General features: G+C 37.5%; 1 protein-coding gene and 1 pseudogene across 6 annotated transcripts in view; both read right to left on the bottom strand.

Annotated features, from left to right (window-relative positions):
- Positions 1-26,299, bottom strand: part of RBL2 (RB transcriptional corepressor like 2) — a 79,643-nt gene that overhangs the window by 44,409 nt on the left and 8,935 nt on the right. For 5 of the 6 annotated variants that reach the window (XR_009256036.1, XM_058707996.1, XM_058707995.1 and 2 more), the window contains 13 exons: positions 22,814-22,942; positions 19,522-19,682; positions 19,365-19,429; positions 18,541-18,727; positions 14,446-14,612; positions 10,806-10,915; positions 10,000-10,103; positions 7,387-7,524; positions 5,745-5,909; positions 5,116-5,227; positions 2,237-2,506; positions 1,769-2,049; positions 1,502-1,678 (listed from right to left, as the gene is read on the bottom strand). Coding sequence is in view for 5 of the 6 variants with exons in the window: in XM_058707996.1 (XP_058563979.1) it covers positions 1,502-1,678; positions 1,769-2,049; positions 2,237-2,506; positions 5,116-5,227; positions 5,745-5,909; positions 7,387-7,524; positions 10,000-10,103; positions 10,806-10,915; positions 14,446-14,612; positions 18,541-18,727; positions 19,365-19,429; positions 19,522-19,682; positions 22,814-22,942 (2,066 nt within the window). In the remaining variant the exon portion in view is untranslated. Of the gene's footprint in view, positions 1-1,501; positions 1,679-1,768; positions 2,050-2,236; positions 2,507-5,115; positions 5,228-5,744; positions 5,910-7,386; positions 7,525-9,999; positions 10,104-10,805; positions 10,916-14,445; positions 14,613-18,540; positions 18,728-19,364; positions 19,430-19,521; positions 19,683-22,813; positions 22,943-24,229; positions 25,092-26,299 lie in introns of those variants that run through there. The other variant, XM_058707999.1, reaches the window with a different exon arrangement.
- On the bottom strand, positions 10,929-14,060 carry LOC131500068 (hsc70-interacting protein-like; annotated as a pseudogene).

Below are 26,299 nucleotides of genomic sequence, written 5' to 3'. Positions count from 1 at the left end.
AGAAAAAATAGATAAAATGACTTCATCAAAATTAAAACCTTTTATGCTTTAAATAACACTATTAAGTAAGTGGAAAAAAAAACCACACAGATGAGTGAAAATATTTGCAAATATCTGACAAGACATTTGCATCCAGAATATATAAAGAACTCCTACAGCTCAACCACAAACAAAAAGCAAACAACCCAATTCAAAGATAGGCAAAGGATTTAAACTGATATTTCACCAAAGAAGATACACAAATGACCAGTAAGCGAATGACTGACTGGGATGGCCAGAATTAAAAACTCAAATAATGATCAATAAAGCACAATAAAAGATACTCAACATCATCAGTCATTAGGGAAATGCATATCAAAACCACTATAATATATCAATACTCACTGGGATAACTATAACAAAAAATAGAAAATAAGTTGGTAAGGATGTAGAGAAACTAGAATTCTCCTGCACTGCTGGTGGGAATGTAAAATTATACAGCTGTTGTGTAAAATATGGCAAGTTTCTCAAAAAATTAAACACAAAATTACCATATGACCCAGCAATTCCCCTCTTGGGCATATACACAAAAGAATGAAACCAAAAACTCGAAGAGACATTCGTACCCTCATGTCCACAGGAGTGACAGCTAAAAAGTAGAAGCTACCCAAGGGGCCATCAATGGATGAATGGATATACAAAATGTGGTATGTCCATATGATGGGATATTGTGCAGCCTTAAAAAGGAAGGAAGTTACAACTCATGCGATGACACAGATGAAGTCACAAAAAGACAAATATTGTACAATAGTCACAGACAGAAAGTAGAATGGTGGGTGCCAGGAGCTAGGGGGATGGGGAATAGAGAGAACCTACTTAATAAAAAAAGCAGTTTTATTCTGCAGGGATAGAAATGTTTTGGAACAAGATAAAGGTTGAGTGTACAATACTGGGAAAGTACTAAATGCTACTGAACTGTTCATTTAAAAATGGCTAATTTACATTATGTGAATTTCACCTCAGTAAGTTATCTTGAAAAACAAAGTCTGATAACAAAAAGTGTTGACAAAAATGTAGAGAAATCAGGACGTTCGCATACTGCAGGTGGAAATATAAAATGGTGCAGTGACTCTGGAAAAACAGTCTGGCAATTCCTCAAATGGTTAAACACAGTACGTACCCAGCAATCCACTCTTAGGTATATACCAAAGAGAAATGAAAAACGTGTCCATGCAAAAACTTGTACACAAATGTTCACAGCAGCATTAGTCAAATAACCAAAAAGTGCAAACACCCAGGTGGCCATTGATGGATAAACAAAATATCATATATTCATACAACAGAATATTCTGTAGGGATGGTTGCGCATTTCTGTAAATACACTAAAAACCACTGAGCTGTACATTTTAAATGAGCGAATATATGGTAGGTGAATTCTATCCCAATAAAACTGTTAAAAGTGTTCTGAGAGTAAGGAAGTAGCTTCTTTACTTTTCCCTCTTATACTCCAAATGGTACTCACCTTTGCCATCACATAAATAGCACACATTAACAACTGGTCCAGATGTCTGTCCATCATAAGCTCAGGACACTGAATTATGGAGAACTCAAAACAGGTCCAGATTTTTTTCCTCAGTTCATCTGAAATATCCAGTTTAGCACAAAGATCCCGAAGGCGGACACCTGCCAAGTGGTACACCTGGTAGATAAACAAAAACATTTCAAACTTTGTTTACCTAACACTTCTATTTACCAAGCTCTGCCCTGGGAAGGGTACATGAAAAATTACCTTTCTAAAGAAAAGCGATAAAGAGCTGGTCTTCCTGGGCCTAATACTGTTGCCAGTTAAAGGTGGGCCTTGTTTCTGCTGGTGTCCACCTGGGGAGATCTGCTGAATGGCCACCTGACCAGGGACTTGCAAAGTTGTTCCTGTCACCTGTGGAGAGCTCAAACTTCCAGTCAGGGCCTGAGCACTAAGGGGCTGGATGGAGCCAGTCACAGCTTGGGCCTGCCCTCCAACATTGACCTGGACTGGGAAGAATGTTATCCCTCCATTTTCATTCGCAATACCTATAATGTGTTAGGAGGAAAATGATGATGATGAAAGGTTCTCCAGGCACGGGTTTCCAATTTCTCCCCTCCCAACCTCCTTCCCCTCTCCACTCTTATCTCATATGGTCATTCCAGCCAAGTCTCAGGTAACTTTCCAATAAAGGCCCCCGACAAAGAACTCAACATCCAACTCTGCCTTCCTCACCTTGTACAGGAATGGTCACTGTTTGTCCATTGTTGGCTGTGACAGTGGCTGTTGCCATGGTGACCAAAGTCTGCCCAGGAACTGGAGTGACAGAAACAGCCTCCCCCGATACATTCTGCACAGGGACAGCATTGACTAGGGGCTGTGGGGGAATGCGCCCAGGTGTCCCTCCATCAGAGGGGCTATCATTCTCGACAAATAACCGCCTTCTGGTGGAGCTGGCTGTCGGGGAGCTGTATCTGTCATATAATGTGGCTGGAGATGTCATGCCTAGGGTCAAAAAAAAAAAAAAAAACAACAGTTTAACTCAAGGAAACTGAGATCTTACATCCAAGCTGTTATGTTCAAAACTAATCAGTGTTTGAAATACTTCATAAACAAACATCACAGGGGTCATATCATAGCTCTGTTCAACTAAGGAAAGTTCAACCGAACACTATTAAGAACAAAATTTAAACACAGGAATTCTTCTCTATTTGTTCCACAGTGCTCCCTCCTACATTCCACCTTCTGCTGCATCGAACCAAACTTTGCCCTCCACTGCTACAGGGCCTTGATGATTTAGGGGCAGTTTAAAGAATTACTCTATTTTCCTAGGATACTTTTGACTATATTCAATGTTTACCTGCCACCCAGAGTGCAATGTGATTTCACTGTGAAGCCACTACTCGATAAGGGGACATGATGGACTTCATATTACTGTGGTATCATCTGGGAGCATTTTCCCCAGTTTTATAAATTTTCATCTTTGTGTTTTTCCACATATAGAAAATTACTAGGACTCAATAATGTTCTTCAGCAAGAACAGATATATGTGAGTTGGACTCAAGCTTAGTTTATTTTTAAAACTTGAATGAGATGTAATTCACATACATTTTAATCACTTAAACTGTACAATTCAATGGTTTTTGGTATATTATGTTAATTCATTTTTAACAGAAATATATATAATGTATAATTTGCCATTTTAACCATTTTAAGTATACAATTCAGTGGCATTAATTACATTCACAATGTTGTGCAACCATCACCACTGTCTCTTTCTGAAGCTTAATCATCCCAAATAGAAACAAACTTGAACTATTATGGCTCAGTCTGTTGTTAAATATTCACACTAGTGGCTTAATGTTTATGCAGCAATCCCACCCTCTTCCATGTCTGGCTATAAAATCTGCACATCAGTGGGTTTTTAAATTTAAAAATATATTGTAGGGAGTGCCATAAGGGGAGTGACAGGAGCAGTCCTGACAGACCATAGCTTAACATTTCAATTTCTAATGGCACAGAAGCGAACAAACTTACCAGATTTGTATTTGGAACAAAGTGCAGTTGGAAGGAATGCATTATGATCATTATCTTGTAAAGTATTAAGAAACGTCACGAAAATGGAGTAGTGGTAAGTATAAAGAAAATGAAGTTTAAAGGCAAGTCCTAACCCATAGATCAGGGAAGCAGAAAAACAGTTAAGCCATTATGATTCCTCTTCCAAAAAACGAGGAAACTTTCATAGAGATCATCCTTATTTATTGAGTATGCACTGATATAAAGTGATTCCTGATTTTATTCTTTATTATTTTTCTGTTAAAGTTTATCTTGAGAGAGAGAGAGAGAGAGAGAGAGAGAGAGAGAGAGAGAATGTGAGCAAATGAGGGAGGGGCAGAGAGAGAGGGAGAGAGAATCCCAAGCAGGCTCCTGTCAGTGCAGAGCTCTAATGGGGCCTGAACTCATGAACCATGAGATCATGACCTGAGCCAAAGTCAGACGCTTAACCGACTGAGCCACCCAGGCATCCAATGATGTCTAATTTTAAAACTGATCTTTCTTCTTATCAATTATATTAAAAGGTTGACCTAGAAACAATAATACCTTCTAATGGCATCCAAGGATTTAGAACTCTCTGAACATAAGCTTAAAGCTTGCACCTGGAAGATGTTACAAAGAACTTCCTGGTGGGGCAGCCTGAGTGGCTTGGTTAGTAGAGCATGCAATCTTGATCTTGGGGTTGTGAGTTCAAGCCTCACAATGGGCAAAGAAGTTACTTAAAAACCAAAAAAGCTGCCTAAATACAACCTTATGAATAGCAAAACTTCTCTTTTCTGTACTTCTTGGGCCAGCACTGCTGTCGTATTAACCAGTGTAGCACAGCTCAACTGACAAGAGTCAAAGCTGAACACACTCGGGCCATTCAGTACTTTTAACTCAATGGCTTGCCTACACCTAATTGCACCATACAGCTCTATCTTTAAGAAGCTTTGCTGTTTCTTCTGATTTTGAAAGTAATACATATTCATCTTAAAAAATTTACAGAAAGCACCTGGAATTCTATCATCCAATAATAATCATTCTTAACAGTTTGGTTTTTCCATTTCAGCCCTTTTGTATGCTTATATATAAACACACACTTAAAATACAGTAATCACATTAATAGACTGTATTCTCTTTGTAAAGCCATTCGTTATTTCATGCATCTTACTGTGTTCCTAAATATTCTTCAAGAGCATTAACTTTTAAGTGATCCATGTGGTACTATATAATGCACAGAATATTATCTTCTATATAAACCCTATTAACTTCACTTGTAGTTTTACAGAATTTCAATTCCCAGATATGAGGCTCCCAAATGTTCCCCGCTAGTATTTTATTTTATTTTTATTTTTACATTTTTTTTTAGCGTTTATTTTTGAGAGAGACAGAGACAGAATGCAAGTGGGTTAGGGGCAGAGAGAGAGGGAGACACAGAAGCCAAAGCAGGCTCCAGGCTCCGAGCCGTCAGCACAGAGTCCGATGTGGGGCTCGAACTCACAGAGCTGTGAGATCATGACCTGAACCGACCAACTGAGCCACCCAGGCACCCCGCTCTCCTAGTATTTTAAACTTACTTCTTCCAAGTCCTCCAGTATCAGCACGAACTTCACTCACCCTTCTGGGAGTCAAAGGAGAGCCAGTGATACAAATATCATCTGCTCTTTCCAGGTTCTGAGGTGGCATAACCTATAAAGAATTATATGCACAGAATATCATTATTCAAAAAAGCATTTTAATTAGAATACAGTAACAATCTGAGGCAAAAGAAAACTTGGCTCATCAGTTATTCAACCTAAATAAAATCAGTTGTCTTTTTCATTTTCATACTGAAGTGGACAAAAATTCTGGCAGGCTTAAAAAATTCAAAACTAATAACAATACTAAATACAAATCCATCTTCATTACCAATTTAGAGAATTAGAATATCAATCACTCTAATGTACAGAAAATTAAGAGAGAATACTGCATTCTTACTCTGTCACTGAAACCTTGGCACAATCACAAATTATTTCTGAGTCATAGCTTTAGGGGTTTCTTCTTAGATACAGGGGTGACTATACCACATCAAACCTAAATGCCACCCTCCCACTTCCCATAAATAAGAAAGACATTAAGTTTCATTGCTCTCGGTGAAACAGGAATATAAATAGACTGATACTGATATACTTTTCTTCTAGAAAGATGCGAAGGTATTTTCACAAACCTCTTCGCAAGTCGGAACCCTGTTTTCATTGTCTCTAATTCTGTCCCAGAGTGGAGACTCTGGTTTCCATGCCAAATGATCCAAGATCTGTTCTTCAATCTGATTAAGGTGTTTTACCACCTCTCTACAAAGACCATCTTCCGCTCTAATGAATACTTCTATCACCTGAAATAACAAAAAATATTCTGGTTTAATAATTTTTTTCACCACAAACTTGTTTAAGTGTGAAGTAAAATGGATACATTTATTCAGATGCTGCTTTATACATGTTTATAGATACATTAACTCATCAAAATTCGAAGCCTAAAGAATAGTACTATTTTGAAATAGCTGGTCTTCCTTTCACTGTCTTTATAAATAATTATTATATAAAATGCACGCGGGAATTATATAAAATCTTTGGTATAACAGTATATTTTAAACAATTTTCTAAGAAAAAAGATGCCTACTTATTGAAGTTGAAAAATACTACTCTCAAAACTTCATGTTTAAAAACTCTAGGGCTGGGGCGCCTGGGTGGCGCAGTCGGTTAAGTGTCCGACTTCAGCCAGGTCACGATCTCGCGGTCCGTGAGTTCGAGCCCCGCGTCGGGCTCTGGGCTGATGGCTTGGAGCCTGGAGCCTGTTTCCGATTCTGTGTTTCCCTCTCTCTCTGCCCCTCCCCCGTTCATGCTCTGTCTCTCTCTGTCCCAAAAATAAATAAAAAACGTTGAAAAAAAAATTAAAAAAAAAAAAAAAAAAAAAAACTCTAGGGCTGTCTGGCTGGCTCAGTAGTAGACCATCTGACTCTTGATCTCAGGGTTATGAGTTCGAGCCCCACGTTGAGTGGTAGAGATTACTTAAAAAAATAATCAAATAAAAACTCTAAACATTCAATCCATACCATTATAAAAGCTGATTTTGCTACTACATTAGAAAGAATTAAGATAAATTCATATACTGAATCAATATCAAGACAGAAACAACTACCAAATCAATGCTATCACTCTGCACCTCTATATAACATGTGAAAGATAATTTTTATTTTCTTCCGAAGGATACTTTCATTGTTATTTCCATAAAATAAAAAAGGTTGCTATATAAGATTAGCTACTGATATGCTTGCCACTTTTTTTGAAGGCTACTTAGCTAATAAAATGAAAGTGTTCTAAAAGCTTTTATCAGATAAAAGGAAGAATCAAATGAAGGTTTTGCCCAAAAACAAGTCTTCATACCATCTTAAAAGAATTTAAATAGCTCTTAAGACTGTTCTATTTCTTCTCTCCAAATAGAGTAGAACTTACTAAATATGTAATTAAAAAGAGAAGAGAAAGGAGTGCCTGGATGGCTCAGTCAGTTGAGCACTGCACTCTTGACTTTAGCTCAGGTCATGGTCCCAGGATTGTGGGATTGAGCCTGGGTCAGGCTCCATGCTGAGCATGGAACCTACTTAAGATTCTCCCTCTCTCTCTCTCTCTCTCTCTGTCCCTCTCTCTCCCTCTACCGCTCTCCCCTGCTCAAACTCCCTCTCAAAAAATTGAAAAAAAAAAAAAAAAAAGAAAAGAGAAGAAATGTACATAGGTAGCAAAATGAATTAGCTGCTGAACAACAGGAAGTTCATCTCATCTATAATTTCCTCATAAGTGTCATATTTTTTTAAATACCTTATAAAAATGATAAAGTGGCACATCAAATATTTCAGTAATAAATGGAAAATTCCCAGGAGGCTTATAAGAAAAAGTGACGACCTCAAGGCAGCAGGCCAAAAGCGATCTATGGAATGCATCTTGTTCCAGAATGCCCTACAAAACAAAGTTATTAACATTTAGAAACATAAGCCTACTCTAACAAGACATTTCTTCCCCAGTCAAGTTAAATAAAAATACCAAAGCATGTCATTTTCTGAGTTAGTGAGAAGTATGTGCTTAACTTCCTTATAAAACTTTTCTTAACTTTATAAATAAGACCATGTTTTAGCAAAAACAAGTATTAAAAGAATGTATATGAACTTTTAAAAATCTTACATATTGTAAAATATAGGTAATAAAAAATTACATCCCTAATAAAAATATACATACACCCTGCTGCTTAGAGGAATAATAATATGGAAAGATGTTACAAAACAGTATTTAGAGTTAGAGGCCACTCTCATAAAAAGACAGCTGGAAGGAAGGCAGGTGACTGGTTAGATCGTCATGGATCAAAAGTCAACACGTTTATCTCAGGACACATAATCACATTTTCCTTTTTGTTTTTGCTTATTAATTTTCCAACTCTATACATAAACATTTACTATTTTTGAATTAAAAAGTTATTTAGACACCAAAAACATAGGTAACAGGAGAAAAAAACAGATAAACTGGCCTTCATCAAAATTAAAATCTTTTGGGGGTGACTGTGTGGCTCAATTGGTTGAGCATCCAACCTCAGCTCAGATCATGATCTCATGGTTCATGAGTTCGAGCCCCACGTTGGGCTCTGTGCTAACAGCATGGAGCCTGGAACCTGCTTCAGATTCTGTGTCTCCCTCTCTGTCTCTACCACTCCCTTGCTTGTGCACACTCACTTGCTCTCTCAAAAATAAACATTTTTAAAAATATTAAAACCTTTTCTGTATCAAAGGACACCATCAATGAAGTAAAACCACAACCCACAGAACAGGAGAAAATATTTGCAAATCGTGTATCTGATAAGGGATTAATATCCAGACTATATAAAGAACTCCTACAACTTGACAAAAGGCAGACAATACTACTGAATATTATGGATAATATTCTGAATATTATTCAGTCTTAAAAAGGAATAAAGTTCTGACACATATGATAACATGGATGAGCCTTGAAAACATGATGCCAAGTAAAATAAATGAGACACAAAAGAATAAATATTGTATGATTATACCTAGAATAGGTAAATTCGTGGAGACAAAGTAGAGATTACCAGGAGCTGGAGAGAGAAGTGAATGGGGAGTTAATGGGTACAGACTTCCAGTTTGGAATAATGAAAAAGTTTTAAAGATGGCTAGTGGTAAGGGTTGCATAACACCATGAATGTACTTAATGCTGTTGAATTATACATTTAAAAATGCTTAAAATGTTAAATGTTATGTATATTTTACAATAAAAAAGTTGTTTTAATAAGTTTCTTAAGTGAGTATACACGTATCCAATAATTATTATCACCCCCTAAACTGCAGCTATGTTTTATACACCCTTCTGTATATTTCAAAGTTTAGAAATCTGTCATTAACAACTTTTAAATTCCAACAGTCATAATTTTACATATAAAAAAGAAATGTAAATAGTTACAAGAAATTAGAACAATTATCAATTTTAAAATTTTCCTAAAATGTTACTTTAAAAAATAGTTTTTAGGGTGCCTGGGTGGCTCAGTCAGTTGAGTGTCCAACTCTTGATGTTGGTTCAGGTCATGATCTCAAGGTTCGTGAGGTGGAGCCCTGCCTCAGGCTCTGCACTGATAATGCAGAGCCTGCCTGGGATTCTCTCTCTTCCTCTCTCTCTGCCCCTTCTGCTCTCTCTCAAAATAAATAAATACTTTATGAAAAAAAAAAGTTTTTAAAAATTTTTATTGATGTAATTTAAGTAAATACCACTTATTTCAAAATCAATTTATATTTGGCTAGTAAAATCTACAAAAAGTAATCACCTTCATCAAAGAGCACTGGTTGAATGTTGATGCTAAAGTCCTATCGAGTCAACACTCAACTTATTCTTGCTACACAAGGCTTGTCAGGAGAGTATACAGGTTAATAAGTTCATGTATTCTAAAAACTCAATTCAGGTTAAGTCTGAATGTTTCAATCCTTTTTTAAAAATGTTTATTTACTTATTGGCGAATAGGGGCAGAGAGAGAGAGAGAGAGAGAGAGAGAGAGAGAGAGAATCCCAAGCAGGCTCCCCACTGTCAGCCCAGAGGTTAACACAGGGTTCAAACCCACGAACTGTGAGATCATGAGCTGAGCCAAAATCAATAGTCGGACGCTTCACTGACTGAGCCACCCAGAAGCTCCTGAATGTTTTAATCCTTGACTACAGAGTCTTACGGCCCATAGAAACCATGAGTTATAGCACATGGCCTACTGCACTCAGAAACACTAAGTGGGGTAAGGAGACTCAGAACACAAGTTTCCTTGGGTGCCAATCACTCCCTCAGAGCCATGGGTTTGTCTTTGTTTTGTTTAGTTTGGGTTCTGTATGGGTAGGGCCAAAAGGGAATTAAATTTTATTGTGCTGATCAATACACTGGTCATTTACTCACAGATAAATCCATGTCTCCCAGTCTTTTCTGTTCCTGTTCAATAACTGATTCTAATACTTTATAGTAGAGCATTTCTGCAAAACGAAAATGTTTGCTGGCAATTTCTGCATAAATAATAAAAGAAACAGTCACATGCAAAGAAATTATTGTAGAAAGTGAGAGTTTATCCCATCCCCTGCCCACGAAATAAAATATAAAAACCAACCAATTACTTCCTATACATGCACTTCTTACACCTGCTGTTCCCATCATTCCTAAGATTTCTTAATTTTCTTCATGGTAACCATACTAACGCTCAAAATTTTCTAAAATTATGAAATGAAATTTGCATTGAGAAAACTGTAATAGCATTCCATTAAGAGTCTTTTTTTTTTTTTTTTGTAAGTTTGAATTGAACAGCTGTATGCTAGGAGGTATACAATTGGTTTGCTATTCTACTCATACTTGGTTCTAATTCATAACATCAAACAACTTCTAGAACAGGTCTGAGCATGAAACAGCTATATCTTCTGAACTTATTCTTAATATTTTAAAGAATCACTATACTTCTATATTTAATTGTATCTAGTCTACAAGTGAAACTAAAGATTTTGCAAACAAAGTACCAGAAGTCCAACCAGTCTAAAATTTCTCTTATGGAGAAAGGCCCAGAAACTACTTGGTTGACAAAAAAAAATTGGATATCCATATCTCAGACCTCAATCTAAAGTCATAAATCTTTTCTTCATCTTTCTGATTTAGTTACCAAGAAAGGACCCTGTAGTTAAACTTCAAAACTGAACAATACAGACAATATTAAGCTGTACCTTTAGCTGAATTACTGAAATCCTCATCTGGCTGGGAATGCTGAGAATATATTTCATACATTTCTTTCAATCTGTTGGCAATAGCCTGTGTTGGATCCCTGGAACATGTCCTAAAATTTTTTTTAAAAAAATTTAAAATTAAAAAAAAAAAAGTATCCAACTTAAAGGTCTTGCTGAGTCACAAATAAACTGTGTATAATTCTGTAGTTTTACTAACCTATAAATATAAAATACTTTGAACAGAAACTACACCTCCCAAAGTATTCTAGGAGATGCCATACTTCCTTATCGCAGGTGCTGGTACTCCCATTTTGCATGAAAAAAATGTATCTTGTGTGGAGCTGCATGCAGTTAAATTTAGCATTCTTGACTGGCCCCCATCTACCCTACACATCTACAATCACTGATAACAAACAAAACTGCCTTCAATTGTTTCCTCAGAGGGCAATACAAGTCCCATTAGGAACTCCTGGAAGAAAACAGAATGAAGGGGTGTATAAACTATACTACAGACTCATAGAAACCATTACTGGCACTTTTCATTTTTTCCTCCAAAGCGAGGTGTATTTCATTGACTTTTTTTTTAACTTGAAAGGCAATATATATTCAATGCAGAAGCAGTAAACAAATTATCAGCAGTTGTTAACAACTATGTGTCTTTTTTTTTTTTTTAAGGAATTAACACATCCTTTTAAAACTCGTTTTTAAATATGTTTAAGGCGTAAAATTCCTAGTAGGGATTCCTAGTAATTGCTACTAGGAAAACCCCACCTGAATGAATAGCCAGTGGCAAAGCACTATAAAATGTTTTGGTTGCATGTGGGGCAGAGGGGTAGAGACCATCTTCATAGCACCCCAGCTCCACGAGGTCAGTACACAGGTCTGTACTACTGTGACGCCCATGAGGTGATCTAAGTTGCTTTTCCTTCAGCAAGGGTTTTACTTGTCAGAAAGGCATTATGCTTGACCTCCAAATTTGACAATTTACCAAGGAGATTCATCACCTTTGGGTTGCTCTGATATCTGACACATTTGCTGGATTCTGGGCCATATCCTGGAAGGCCACCGGAGCTTCTGGATCCTGCATGGCTGTAAGAACCTTTGGATCACTATGAACTTCACTGAGCCCAGGCATTCCTGCCATTCCAGGCTTGCCCCCAGGAAAGCACCTAGAAAAGAGCCAGTTTGAGCTTCTGTCATCTAGCTTCTTCCTCTCTCCAGGTTCTCTCGTATTCTTCCCAAGCCTTCTCAACCCTACTTTCTATTCTTTCTTTGATCTCTCGCTCTTCGTGTCTTCACTCTCCACTTTTTCACTCATACCTTCTCTGTTGTTTGGCAATTTTCTGGGCCCTCACTGATCTTGTCTCAGCATCGCACTAGCATCTTCATCACAGTCCAGTTTACAAGCAAGGGCAAGGTCACGTGCTGCTTCTTCTCAATGGCCCAGGAGCCTGGGCTTTCCCATGCCACTTGTAATGCGGAGCTGAGTCAGGATTTATTTCCATAGCTCTATCACAGTCTTAGATGGCAGTGTTTGGCATCTGTAATTTAACGAAGACACTGGCTTTCCTGGCACACAGAATGGCCAAGCGAGGATTCAGCTTGATGGCATCTGGGTACAAATCAATGGCCTTTTGCAACTCATCATCATTTAGGGCATCCAATGACAGCCACTATTTCATCATTTGCTGGATCCATCATTTCCCCACTCATCTCTATATTTTCATCTCCCATTTCTTGAGGGGCATTGTTATCTGGTTCAATCACACCTTCACCGTCAATTTCTAGATGACTTTCCTTGCTTGATGGTTCATCTGTCTTATGTTTTCCTCCACCTTCTTACTAGCTGTTTTTTCTTCACTGTAGCAGGTGGTATTTAACCCGCCACGCTCACCACCCATTCTCAGGAAGTGCATTTCCTTGGTGTGCAGAACACTCAGGTCCTGCTTACACATTTTCATGAAGGCCTGAAGTTCGTTCACTTTGCAGGGGGTCCATAGGCCAGAGTCTGTGGCCCGGCCCAATTCCAGGTGTGGGTGCTATGTAGAAGCAACTGTGATTTTATTTTGATCACAAATATAAAATTGTAGCAAGTTTAGAAAATTGTAAAGAAAATAAAAATCAGTTATAATCCTGCTAGAGGTAGCTACTGACTATCATACACAAACAGAATTTTATTTATGAACACACTCACAGGTACCTTTTTACAGAAAATAGGAGTCTTTGGTTTTACTTAGCGTTTACTGGAAATATTCAACCCCACTAATGGTGTCTAAGATTAAAGAAGCTCCTACACCTGGAAAGAGATCTGGACGCTATAAAGTCAGTCTTCTAAAATGTATTTATAAAATGCTTCTGTATTCTAGGCCAACAAGGTCCATCTGCGGAAGAGGCCATACATACTCAGCCTGTTGGGTATTAATCACAGTCAAGTTATGAATAAAGCAGACTTCATGAAAATGTGAAGGGAAATTAGTCAACCTTGGTATTTAATAAGTCTAGCTGTGAGTAGGAAATTACTAGTATATACTGGGCCTCCTTATATTTTTTCTATTTTATTTTTATTTTATTTCCCACCAGAAATAAAATAGGCTCCTATAGGATCTATGTCATCAAATCCGATACTTTTTAGGACAGAGGGGCCTTGGAGGTAATATTTTCAAATAAACTTGCAAAAAACTGTGCACAGGTAATAAAATCCAGTCTATCAGGCTTTTCACTAGGGCTCACTGATATTTCTACCAGTCTCCGGCAGATCAAAGGACTAAAAGCAGTTAACTTCCTTTTCACACTAAGGGTATTTTACACAACTTATAAAAGTTATGGTGGTTTGACACTGATTATGAATGTAACTGTTTTATCTTTTAAAATCTGACCTACCCCTCAGAAATTTGCTCAGGTCCAATCTTCTTCATGAAGTCCTTCGACAACTGCTATTTTTATTGATCCCCACCCCCCGCCCTGCTTCCTGAAATCTTAAGATAGAACATTTGGTAACAGTTTGGTGCCTTATTCTACAGTGTCTAGTGTTGTTAATTACTGTCTCCTCTACTACACAGAAGAAATCTGAGTGCTACGGACTGAATATTTGTGCTCCGCCTACAAATTTCTATGTTGAAACCTAATGCCCAATGTGATGGTGTTTGGCTGTGAGGCATGTGGGAGCTGATCAGGTCATGAAAGTGGAGCCCTCATGAATGGGATTAGTGCTCTTATAAAAGAGGCCCTAGAAAGCTTCCTTGCCTCCTCGCTCATTGTGAGGACAGTAAAAAGACAGCTGTCTATGAACCAGGAAGCAGTTCTCACCAGACACTGAATCTTGGAACCTTGATCTTGGACTTCCAGCCTCTAGAACTGTAAAAAATTAATTACTGTTGTTTATAAGCCACCAGTCTATGGTATTCTGTGATAACAGCTGGAACACACTGAGATACTGAGGAACACACTGAGGAAAAATGATCACCAACATAGACGGTGACCTATGTCCTCTACAGACTAATAACACGTCTGAGCATGCAACTGGTATAAAATTAATAATGGGTGAATTAAGCCACTAAAAAGTAAAAAAAAAAAAAAAAAAAATTAAAATAGAAAATGGTCAACAATCAAATCTTAGAAGGCAAGAAGGGCTCAAACCCACCTTAGAATCTGTTCCAATTTCTCACTTGGTGCATTCTTGAGGCCTGTGAGCATGGTGTGAAGACGACTCAAGCTGTGTGTTGCTGTAGAAACTGGGGTCACACAAGGGCTGTTATCCTTGACGTACCTCACACCCGTCAGTGGTGTGGAGATCCTAAGTGCTTTAGACTAAATGGGGGCGGTGGCGGGGGGGGGGGGAGAAGACTATTTTAGATTAGAATGACTTTCAGTTACTTCACAAATGAGAATTCAAACCAATCAGACTTCATCAATAAATTTTAATGATTCAAATATCTCCATTCTTGGAATCTGAACATAACACCACTAGGAGCCACCACCCTCCATGTGAAGACATGTGAAAGGACAACTTGTATTTTAGCCAACTAGAAAGTCTGTCTCTTAAAAATTAAACCCTAAGACAAGGCATACTTCCCGCACTTCCCTGTCATCCCTACTTTAGGCCTAAACCTGAAGGCACAAAGAAGGAATATACAGTAAAGAGCATCGCTGAGAAACAGCATTTCACAGCTGCCACCCACCACTTTTTTGTAACTACTCAAAGATTGACAAAGGAAAGCTATGAACTAACCCCGGCCCAAATGAATTCCATGATTTAACAAAAGCCCATCTAAATCATCAGATCTGCTTCAGAGACATGGAACAAAACAAACATTCCTAAATGAGAAAACAGCCTGACACAGAATGGCCTTCAGTCTTCTTGCCCCTCCTTTACCTATAGTTATTAGAATCTATCAGTTCCCCCCCCACTCAAGTCTACAGATCTTCAGGGAAATAAATTTAAGTCAACATTCCTGAATATAAATATGAAAAAGATAGGACTTAATATCTGAGAATTTAAGCATGACTACATATGCTAATAAAACATCTTTTCTATTTCTTCGAATAAACTCTGAAAGGTTAAGAGAGCTTAAGAGTGTCTTTTATTTTATTATTTTTTTAATGTTTATTTATTTATTTTGAGAGAGAGAGAGAGACAGAGAGAGAGAGAGAGAGAGAGAGAGAGCGCAAGCAGGGGAGGGGCAGAGAGAGAGGGAGACAGAGAATCTCAAGCAAGCTCTGCACTGTCAGCACAGAGCCCGATGCAGGACTCAAACTCAGGAACCGTGAGATCATGACCAGAGCTGAAACCAAGAGCCAGACACTTTAACCAACTAAGCCATCCAGGTGCCCCAGGAGTGTTTTTTAACATTCAAGATAAACTGTGTTTCCCCACGTAGCTAAGTATATTAATTCTAGAGATAGCTATAAAAACACCTAGCAAAATTTTCACCTGGCAAAACAGACTACTCAAGTTTAAGGAGATACAGATACGCAGAGGAATTTGCCATACAGATATAACTCTACACATACAGATATAAATCTACATGTTTTCTGTGACTTAAACAGGAGAGAGCCAAGACCTCCACTTGGTTTCAAAGAAATTAATTCTACAATTTTTTTAGGTCAATAAGACAATCTGGGTGGATTAACTACATTCAGAAGGCTATTCCCTGCTCTACACGTCTTTTCCTACAGCCAGCTTCTTCCCTGTATATAAACCAGTGCTTTGCTGGGAGGGAAAAACACCTTGCACATGCACAGCAAAAGCAACAGCAGCATCTCCCACTGCCCACAGACATCAATGCTTCCACACAGGGAACGAGGTATGACTGCCACAAACAGCTTTCTGCCCACAGTTCTCAAGGTCAGCATACAGCTTCTCGGCAGCACTGTTTAGCTCTTGGCTTAAAGCTTCCTGGGCATTCTGATCAAGAGGAGTCTTTCTTTGACTCAGGTATAAATATTGCTATTTTTGAAACTTTAGAACTTTCCTTCTCCAAGTAAACACTTCTAAACTTTGGAGTGCCTCAGAGCTCTGTCCTTAGACCTCTTCCATTCTCTATCAACTCACATAGTCACTCTTCATGGCTTTAAAAGCCATCTATATCCTGATGTCTCCAGAGTAGACACACACACACAGCCCTAACTTCTGCTATGAACACCAATCTTGTACATCCAAACTGCCGACTCCACTTGTCTACGAGGATGCCTAAAAAGATATCTCAAACAACATACCATCATAACCCCATCTCTGAGTTTTTTCCCTGAATAAATGTCAATAATAAATGTTCATGGAATGCCTACTATGTGCCAGGCACTGAACACAGCACTGGTCACAGCCCTCATGAAGTTTACGTTTTAATGCAGGAGACCCATAACAAACGATTCTTTTTTCCCATCTTTGTATTTATCTATCTACTTACTGTCAGACAAACAATTCTTTCTACCCACCCACTTACCTTAAGACAGTGACAAATACTAAGAGGAACACTAATCACAGAGTAAAAGGGGAAGGAAGTGCTGAAGGTTGGGGAGGATGTCAGTGGTTATTATTCTATGCAGTGGTCAGTCTATCAGAGACCTGAATGTAGTGAGGAAATAAACCACATGAATATCCTGAAGAAACATGTTCTAGGCAGAGAAAACAGCAAGAGCAAAGGCTTTGAGTTGGGGTATGCTCGGCATATCTGAAGAAGGAGAACAGAGGTTAATGTGACGAGCACAATGGGTGAGGAGGAGAGTGGTAGGAGATGAATTCAGAGAGGCAGCGGGCTACATCACTAAAGACCTCAGAGGCCTTTGGAAGGACTTCAGCTTTTATACCATTTATGCAACTGGAGTCGCCGCCATTATCTTTCTCTCACACCCTGGATCCAAGCCATCAGGAAATCCTGTGGGTCCTGTCTCCAAAACACAGCCCCAATACCACCACTGCTCTGATCCAAACCTCCATGAGCTATCACCAGAACCAGTGCGACAGCCTCTTAATTCCCTACTTCTACCCTGGCCCCTGCCAAACACCGCCTACAAGACCTTGAAAAATGCAGATCAGACTAATTCAGTCACTGTTTTCCATAACACCTTCCTAATGGCTTTCCTATCAGAGCAAAAGCAAACAATCTTACCAGAGCTTCCAAAGCCCTACAAGGTCTACCCTGCCCCCACCCCCACCTCACTTTTCAACCACTCTCTCACTCAATTCCTACCACAGTGCTCTCTCATCATTCCTCCAAAAAGCCAGTCGAGCTCCTACCACAAGCCTTGGCACATGCTATTCTCTGGGCTTCAAACACATTCCTCGGCTAGTCACATGATTTGCTTCCTCACTTCACGTCTCTGTTGATGTTACCCCCTCGGAGATGTCTTTCCTCACTGCCCTATCCATAGCAGCCCAAGGCCCACCCATTCTCCCTTTCTCCCCACGCTCTGAACTACTACCCTATTTGACTTCTCTTTATACACTATCATCCGACGTCCAATATATTCACTTGTTTGGTTATCTATTGTCCATCTCCCCACACTGAAATATAAAACAAGGTATTCATGGCTATTGTGTTCACTGCTGTATCACCAGTATGCAGGACACAATCTGGCGTGTGGAATACCTTTAGAATATTTACTGAATGAATAAGCAAACCAGGCTTAAATCTGGTCTTACAGGTGAGTTACCCCTTGGAAATATACACACTGCCTTTGGAAGCACTTGTCAGAAGCTGTGTATTTTCTGTGAACATCACACAATAGAAGAGAAACTCTTAGTCTCCATCATCCTAACTGTATGCATGAAATAACACCTGAAATTCAATGATCCTGAATGTCAATTTAACGGAATTTTCCTAAAGACTATAGATGATCAGTTTCTCTAGTGTCTAGATGAAGGTACCATTCAGATCAATTGACATTTTCTAAAATGCTTACTACATTCAATATGTAAAGGCTGTACATTACTGGCCCTTTTTTTTTTTTTTAAACCAACAGTTATATCAGCATGATACATTCATTTAAATTTATATCAAAGGCTCTTTCTCTCAGATCCAACCGAAAACTTGGAAAGTTGATGTTAACAAAAATTAAGTCAGTAAACACAGAGACCACTTTTTCAATTAAGTAGGACAAGAATTTCCCTTTTCATACTGGAAGAAGTATCACACACACACACACACACACACACACACACACACACGCACACACACACAATTACCACAATAACACAGAGACTCCGGCATGTCTGCTTTCCTGGCACTGGTCAGCTCACCTTGTCGAAATGCTGCTGGAGGATGGCCTTCATCTGCACCCTGTCAGCAGCCTCTGCTCCCGAGCCAGTGTTCAGACACCGTGACAGAGTTCCAATTTCCTCTTCAGCATCCTCTCCAAGAAATATCCTTTCATCTAAATTCCCAACAGATAAAACATACTCCTCATAGGCCTTATTGATGGCTTTACTATAGGAAAAAAAAAAAAAGACAGGCAAAATGTACACTCACAGGACTGCCGTTTCAGTTAGTGTTTTACGTCACCTAATTAGGTCATTTTTTTATTTACTCCAAGTTCTAGTAATTTTGTGAAAGTTAAATTTCAAATCACGGTTACTTACATCTGAGCTGTATAAAATGCAAGCTTGCTACACTAGGCTCACCCGTCATATGGCAAGTATATCTTGCTGACAGTATTTTGGCGGGGATTGGAGGGGAGGAACCCTGTACCGATCTACCTGGGAGGTGCAGTTTCTGGTGAGATGCTTAATTATCTTTCCCAGTTGCTCTAGGCACCTTTGAAGACCTCGCTACTTCTACATCATCATTTGAACCTATACAGTTCCCAAAGAACTTCTTTTATCTCAAAAATTATGATCCAAAAGCTTAACTATTAAAACTTTAAAGAACAGCCATACAATTTCCAATAAATTTTAACCTGTGTGCTTAGAGTAACAGTTGACACAACTTTTGATTGCTTTCTGATGTTCTCCCACAAAACATATTCTAAGTTTCCAGGGTACAAACAATAAAGACACTAAACTCTGAGGTTTCCTAAGTACATAGTTTACAAAATATTAAAATGGCTGATAATACAAATACTCACAAACTCTCTGCAAAGTTCCCAGGTTCTAAAAACCCTGTAAGATTTTCTTCTTTTCCCTTAAGGAGCTATGATGAAAGAAAAGATCTTTAAGTCATCATATTAAAATAAATCTTTCCACAGAAAATATTTTCACATTACTTCTTTACTACTTACAAACCTTTTTTTCATAAAGTTTCCTAATATAGGGTTTCCAGAAATGTTCCTTTATTCCCTTTGCTTCCAAAACAAGGCCATCGTGTAAGGAACAGAGTTTCTCAATGACACAAGGTGGGTCCGAGGAAGGTTTAGAATCCTTAGCATGAAAATCCTCTGACAGGCCTATAATGAACAGAATCACAGAACAGAGAGATCAGGTAGCATTCAATAAATCAAACTGTAATAAACCAAAATACAAATAATCTAATCAGCCTATGAGTTAGTGTATAAGCACATAGGAAAGAGTGTAGAGGGGCATAATTTGACTCTAAATATACCTCTAAGATAGCAAAGACAAAAGAAAACATAGGCAGTAATCTCTTCAATATCATCCTCTTCAATATCATTCAATATTGAATGTTGCTATCATTCAATAGCAACATATTTATGGCTATGTCTCCTCAGGCAAGGGAGACAAAAACAAAATCAACTACTGGGATTATACCAAAATAAAAAGCTTTTGCACAGCAAAGGAAACCATCAACAAACAAAAAGGCAACCTAATGAATGGGAGAAGATATATGCAAATGATTTATCCAATAAGGGGCGAATATTCAAAATATATAAAGAATTTATACAACACAACACCAAAAAAATCCAAGCAGTTCAATAAAAAAATGAGCAGAGGACCTTAATAGACATTTTCCCAAAGAAGACATCTAGACGTCCAACAGACACATGAAAAGAAGCTCAACATCACTAATCACCAGGGAAATGCAAATCAAAACCATGAGATATGACCTCATACCAGTCAGAATGGCCATTATCAACCAAAAAGACAAGAAATAACAAGCATTAGGGAGGATGTGGAGAAAAGGGAATCCTCATACACTATTGGTGGGATGGTAAATTGGTGCAACCACTTTGGAAAAGTGTGGAATTTCCTCCAAAAATTTACAACAGAAATAACGTATGATCCCATAATTCCACTGGGTATTTACCCAAAGAAAATGAAAACACTGATTTGGAAACACCTACACACCACCATGTTTACTGCAGCATCATTTACAACAGCCAAGATATGGAAGCAACCCAAGTGTCCATCAATACATGAATAGATCTCTCTCTCTCATTTTCTCATATTCCCTTTCTCTCTGCCCCTACCCTGTTTGCACCTCTGTCTCTCTCCTTCTCTCTCAAAAGTAAATAAAAATTTTTAAAAATTAAAAAAAAAAAAAAGAACAAAATAACTCCAGACATGGTGGAGGAGATGTGTAAAGCTCACACTGCTCTAGGAGAGAATCCAGTCTAGAAGAAGAAGCCTAAGAAAGAAGTTAAAAAGAGGTGGAACTATCCCAAAATGTCTCTTGCCCAGAAGAAAGACTGGGCAGCTCAGAAGAAGGCAAGCTTCTTTAGAGCTCAGGAGTGGGCCACTGAGAGCTAAATCAAACCACAATTTTTATGAAGATTTTTCAAAGACAATAATAAACTTATCGACCAAGTAGCTAACATAAATAAATTAAAATAAAATAAAATACATAAGGCATGGAGATGAAAAGTACAACATAAGGAATATAGTTAATAATATTGTCAGAACACTGCATGGTGACAGATGGTGACTACACTTACTGTGGTGAGCACTGAGTAATGTACAGAGTTGTCGACTCACTATGTTGCACACTTGAAACTAATATGACACTGTATGTTAATTATACTTAAATAAAAATAAATATACAGCAAATACAGATAAAGTACATCACTACTCAAAAGATTTCAGTTAATTATTTATCTGGAAATAAAGAAAAAAAAGCTGAGATAACAATTTTAGTATATTGCAATAAGATCTAAAGAACATAAAAAAATAAAACTTTGCAAATAAGTCTGACATTCAAATAAAAAATACAACTTTGAAAAAAATTACTATTCAAAGTATATACTGTTTATATATTTTCATTTCATCATACTGGATGTAGGTAACATATTGATTTATGGTTTATTCTTACCCAAGACTCAGTATAAGAATAAATAAATAAGGGGGGCCTGGGTGGCTCAGTTGGTTAAGCGTCCTACTCTTGATTTCAGCTTCAGGTCATGACCTCACAGTTCGTGGGTTCGAGTGCTATGCTAGGCTCTGCACTGACAGCACGGAGCCCGCTTGGGGATTTTCTCTTTCTCTGTCTTTCTGTCTCTCCCTCAAAAGTAAATAAATAAACTAAAATCAAACAAAATGGATAAATAAGTAAGAGGAGAAAAATGAAAAGCAGCTACTACATAGAAATATAAAGGGAGTTAGGAAGGAAAGGAGAGAATACGAAGAACATTAAATGTACTGAAGCAGGAACAACTAAGTAACTTCAGTAACTTTAAAAATCTACCTTGAGGGGCACCTGGGTGGCTCAGTCAGTTGAGCTTCTGACTCTTGATCTTGGCTCAAGTCACAATCTCACGGTTTGTGGGATCAAGCCCAGTGTCAGGTTCTGTGCTGACAGTGAGGAGCCTGCTTGGGATTCTCTCTCTACCTCTCTCTCTGCACTTCCCCACCCCCGCCCCGCTTACGTGTAAACGTGTGCTTACGCTCTCTCTCAAAATAAATAAACATTAAAAAAAAAAACTTCAGAGTCAGACAAGCTAAAATTTTAACGATAACCACCCCAAAACTGAAAATCACTCAGAATCCTACCATGGTATTATTCAAATGTCAACAGTTTATATACTGCCTCTATAAATACTGTTTAATATTTATAATATTGTCTGTGAGTTATAATTTGGCCTCTTACTGTGTATCATTCATAGAAATAACATGGCCTTAAAGCCTGCTTAAATGCATTGCCAAAATAATCATTTCTATCCATCTTTTAGTTTAAGAGCTAAAAATTCATTTTACTTATTTACAACCATAACTACTCCTCTTCTGTAGGAAAAAACCTGAATGAAGATTATTTCAATAAATCCATTTTGAGCTCCTACTGTGTGTCAGGCACAAAGCTCGGCAATGCAGAAAACAACATCAGTTTAATGCGACTTTGCTACTATAGGTTTTTAAGTTCCTTCTTGTTGTTTCAGAAACTTCTACAGTTGTCATGTAAGACTTCACACTTTGTAATATTTGCGATTGCACTTTCCATAAATATTTTTACAGAGAGCTCAACTCCTGGGTTTAAGTAATTGCAAGTATTCTGGATTATGATGATGGAGCTTTTCAAAGCACTTAACGCTCTCTGATGCTAGGAAAACTGTGGCATGTGTACAGCTCCCAAGAATAAACATAAGGTAGAAATGTGAGTTGTCCAATAATCTTTGATTTACAAACTTACCTTTAAAATTAGGGTTTACAAGTTCTTTACGGTTGGAACATTGAAGTGCATTTCCATAAACCAAGTCCAAAGCACACAGCAGAAGATGGTAAGAATTGACCAAATCATCACTAATCATGGGGAAATTACCTACAGGAATACAAACAGTTATCAAGTAAATCTGCATCCATGTTACGATATTTTAGACATAATTTCTCTTTTTAATTAAAATGACATTACACAAACACTGTACCAAACCTGACTCAAAAGCTACATAAAGTGTTCTGACAAATTTACATTTTGAAATATTACTCTTAAAGTCTAATAAATTTCTGAGAGTGTAATTAAAACCAAAACTTTACAAAAAATGGCATTCATTCACTCAATCAATATTCATTAAATAAGCATTAACTCCCCAGTAGCTGACTAAAATTTTATCACTGTTTTTTTTTCTTTGAAAATTCTAAACAACTTCATAAATTATCTCAAACTGCAGCAAATTCTTTCATGTGAAAATATTTTTCTGTTAAGCAAATTAGTAGATGAATTAAAAAATAAATTAAATTAAAAAAAAGAAAATTAGTAGATATTAAATATCCAAAACTAATATTAACAGCATGGTAACTATATTGAAATTAAAATTTAACTAATTAAACTATTAAACTATTAGTTAAAATTTAATTAATTAAAAACCAAAAAAATTTAAAAATCACAATACATGGAGACAAATGAAAATGAAAACACAATGGTCCAACATCTTTAGGATGTACAAAAAGCAGTTCTAAAAGGGAAATTTATTAAAAAAAAAAAAAAAAAGATTACCAGATATACTTAGGAATAGCTGAACAATGATTTTTTCATGTATATAGTTTAAAAAGACCAGAACATATAATCAGGCTGCTAACGGTAACATTTGAAATATTTTCTAATAATAATATAAACTCCTACAAATTAACAATAGGACCACAATGAAAGATATTTAAGTCTAGAGCCAATATCCTGGGAATAATGTTGATGCTTAGTAAACAAAGAAAAAAGAAACCCAGGCTCAAACCTAGAGAAACATGTCATTTCTGCAATGCTAGTTTAAGTCTAACACTGAAATCAGTTTTTATAGGCAGTTGAACAGTTTTATTCTTGGAAATTAAGAAATATTTCTAGATTTTTTAAATAACTTTGAGCATATCTCTTTTCTCATGAAACACAGCATGTAAAGTGTTCCTAGTGATTTTATATCACATGAATTCAATTTAAACAGCCAACATACATCTGAGGAATTATTTCTAAACATGTTCGCACTTAATGCCTACCCAAATGCATGCAAACACACACACGCGCACACGCACTCTCTCTCTCTCTCTCTCTCTCTCATACTGCTTTGTTTCAGACTCTTTTCCCCCCTTTTTCTCCTTTCCTCCAAAGAAAGTTACCACTTACCTCTGCATAGCAGGATAATTCTCTTTTCGTATAGATGATTCAACAAATCAATTTAAATGAGTTAAAGAGAAAAAATGCTTTTCTGTTGCCAGAAAGGCGAATGAGAATAGGTGGTTAAGTTCTGCACTGATAGAACCAAACTAACCTGCCTGGCTCCACTATAAAGATGTTTAATATTAAAGCAGACGGTTTCTCAAATGTAAAACAGGAAGTGGCACCTACGGCTTCAAGCTACAAAGCCCATCACACTGACAAGCCTCAACTTGTCACTGGTGTGTACTTGCCATAAAGGAAAAAAAGAGCAGCACAGTAACTTCTAACAAAAAATGCCCCACGGGTCAGAATCTAATTTAAACTCCAGGACTGTCCCAACGTGACAGACTTCGAGTTTCAAATCCTGACTTCAGAAAGAAATCTCACTTTGCGAGGTAGGTTATCTTTCCAACAACAAAGATAACTTGTTGAAACTCCAAAATTGGCTGATTTATCAGGAATGAAGAGACTGGAGATTGTAAAACAGGAAGTGGCACCAAATTGGTCTTGGGGCCACAAAGCCCTTCAGGATGACAAGCCCAAACTTGTCACGAGGGTGTACTTGCCATAGGAAGTCAACAAAGATAACAGGCAAAAAAAATGGCTTATCTATCAGGAACAACATAATCTAGGATGCCCGTATGCTGCAGAGAAAGTCATGAGAAAGGTGGCTATAAAAGAGTACAATACAACTCTCCCCCAAATAACTAAATCAAGAACTGAATAAAACTAATTCAACAACTCTATCAGAAAAGATCTTACTGAATCATAAAAGATCACGGTGTTGGACTGTCAGGAAACAAAGACTCTTCAGATTAAATAATTACAGACTGAATTAATAACACAACTCCAACACCGAGTTAACTGCAGAGACAAAAATATGCCACCCAGTTGATCAAGAGAGACCAAAATGTAAATAAGGACAATAAAATTTTTAAATAATTTGTATAGTATCAAACACATTCATTCCCAGATACATACACACCATAAAAAGCATAAGAACAGACAAAATCCCAGAAGTCAGATACACTTGCCCACAATCCAATGACAAGATTAGTGTCATAAATAATACCAGCCACAGCAAGCTAAAAGCAGCAGCAGGGGTTACTGGCTACTGTGAGAGCCGTTTATATGCTCCTACACCTCCATTTTGTGCCATTTATCATATTACCTTTATCTCCACTAAAGAAACACGCCAGTGTGATGGGCAGCAAAATAACTAACAGTTTATTTTTGGCAGAAGAAAGACTTTTCTTTTCAATCAACCACACAGCTCAGGGAGGAAGAATGAGTTCTCACCTAAATAGCTAGAAAGAACCAGCTATAATCCGACACACCAAACCCAGAGACCAATGGAGTGATACATCCTTGCTAAAGGGCCTTCACATCTGGCATGAAACCAAGAGCCAGATCTGGGTTCAAATCCTAGCTCTGTTTCTAGCAGCTAATTTTGGGGCCTCAGTTACCTAATCTTAAAAGTAAATAATTTGGGCTACTTGATCTAATAATGAAAATCTCTTACATTTAAGAAATTCCTCCCAGCTCTATGACTCTTTGATGATAACTTTGCATTTTATTGGGCTTTCTTAATAGCAAAGGCATTCTACATAGTTTATGTAATTAATGTAATTGTATTTTTTCTTCTTCTTTAGATTACTAAGAATCATTTCTACACAGAAATATAGACGGGACACAAAAAAATAGTAACGTATTTCCCTGAATACAGACCTTGGGTAAGTTAAGGGAGATGAGAAGGGAGAGAAAATAAATTGTATCCAAAGGCATTTGAGCAAATGCATTTATCTGAACAAGATGCAAAAAGTCATCTGAACTACACTAAGGATGAGCAGTCACCCTCAACAAAATAAGACACGGCTCACGAAAAATACAGCTCAAGACACCAATACAAACCACTAATGTGCTTTTGGTCCATAATTCAGAAGAATAGCTCTGGATGGAAAAGATGTTATGGAAGAACAAAATAAAAGGATTTTCCATTTAATATAAGATTTGGACATTACAGACATTCAAAAGACT

The sequence above is a fragment of the Neofelis nebulosa genome, chromosome 17 (assembly GCF_028018385.1).
Source record: "Neofelis nebulosa isolate mNeoNeb1 chromosome 17, mNeoNeb1.pri, whole genome shotgun sequence".
In the NCBI taxonomy this organism is placed as follows: domain Eukaryota; kingdom Metazoa; phylum Chordata; class Mammalia; order Carnivora; family Felidae; genus Neofelis; species Neofelis nebulosa.
The sequence above is the reverse complement of the archived record's forward strand: the minus strand, read 5'-3'. Positions and strand labels throughout refer to the sequence as shown.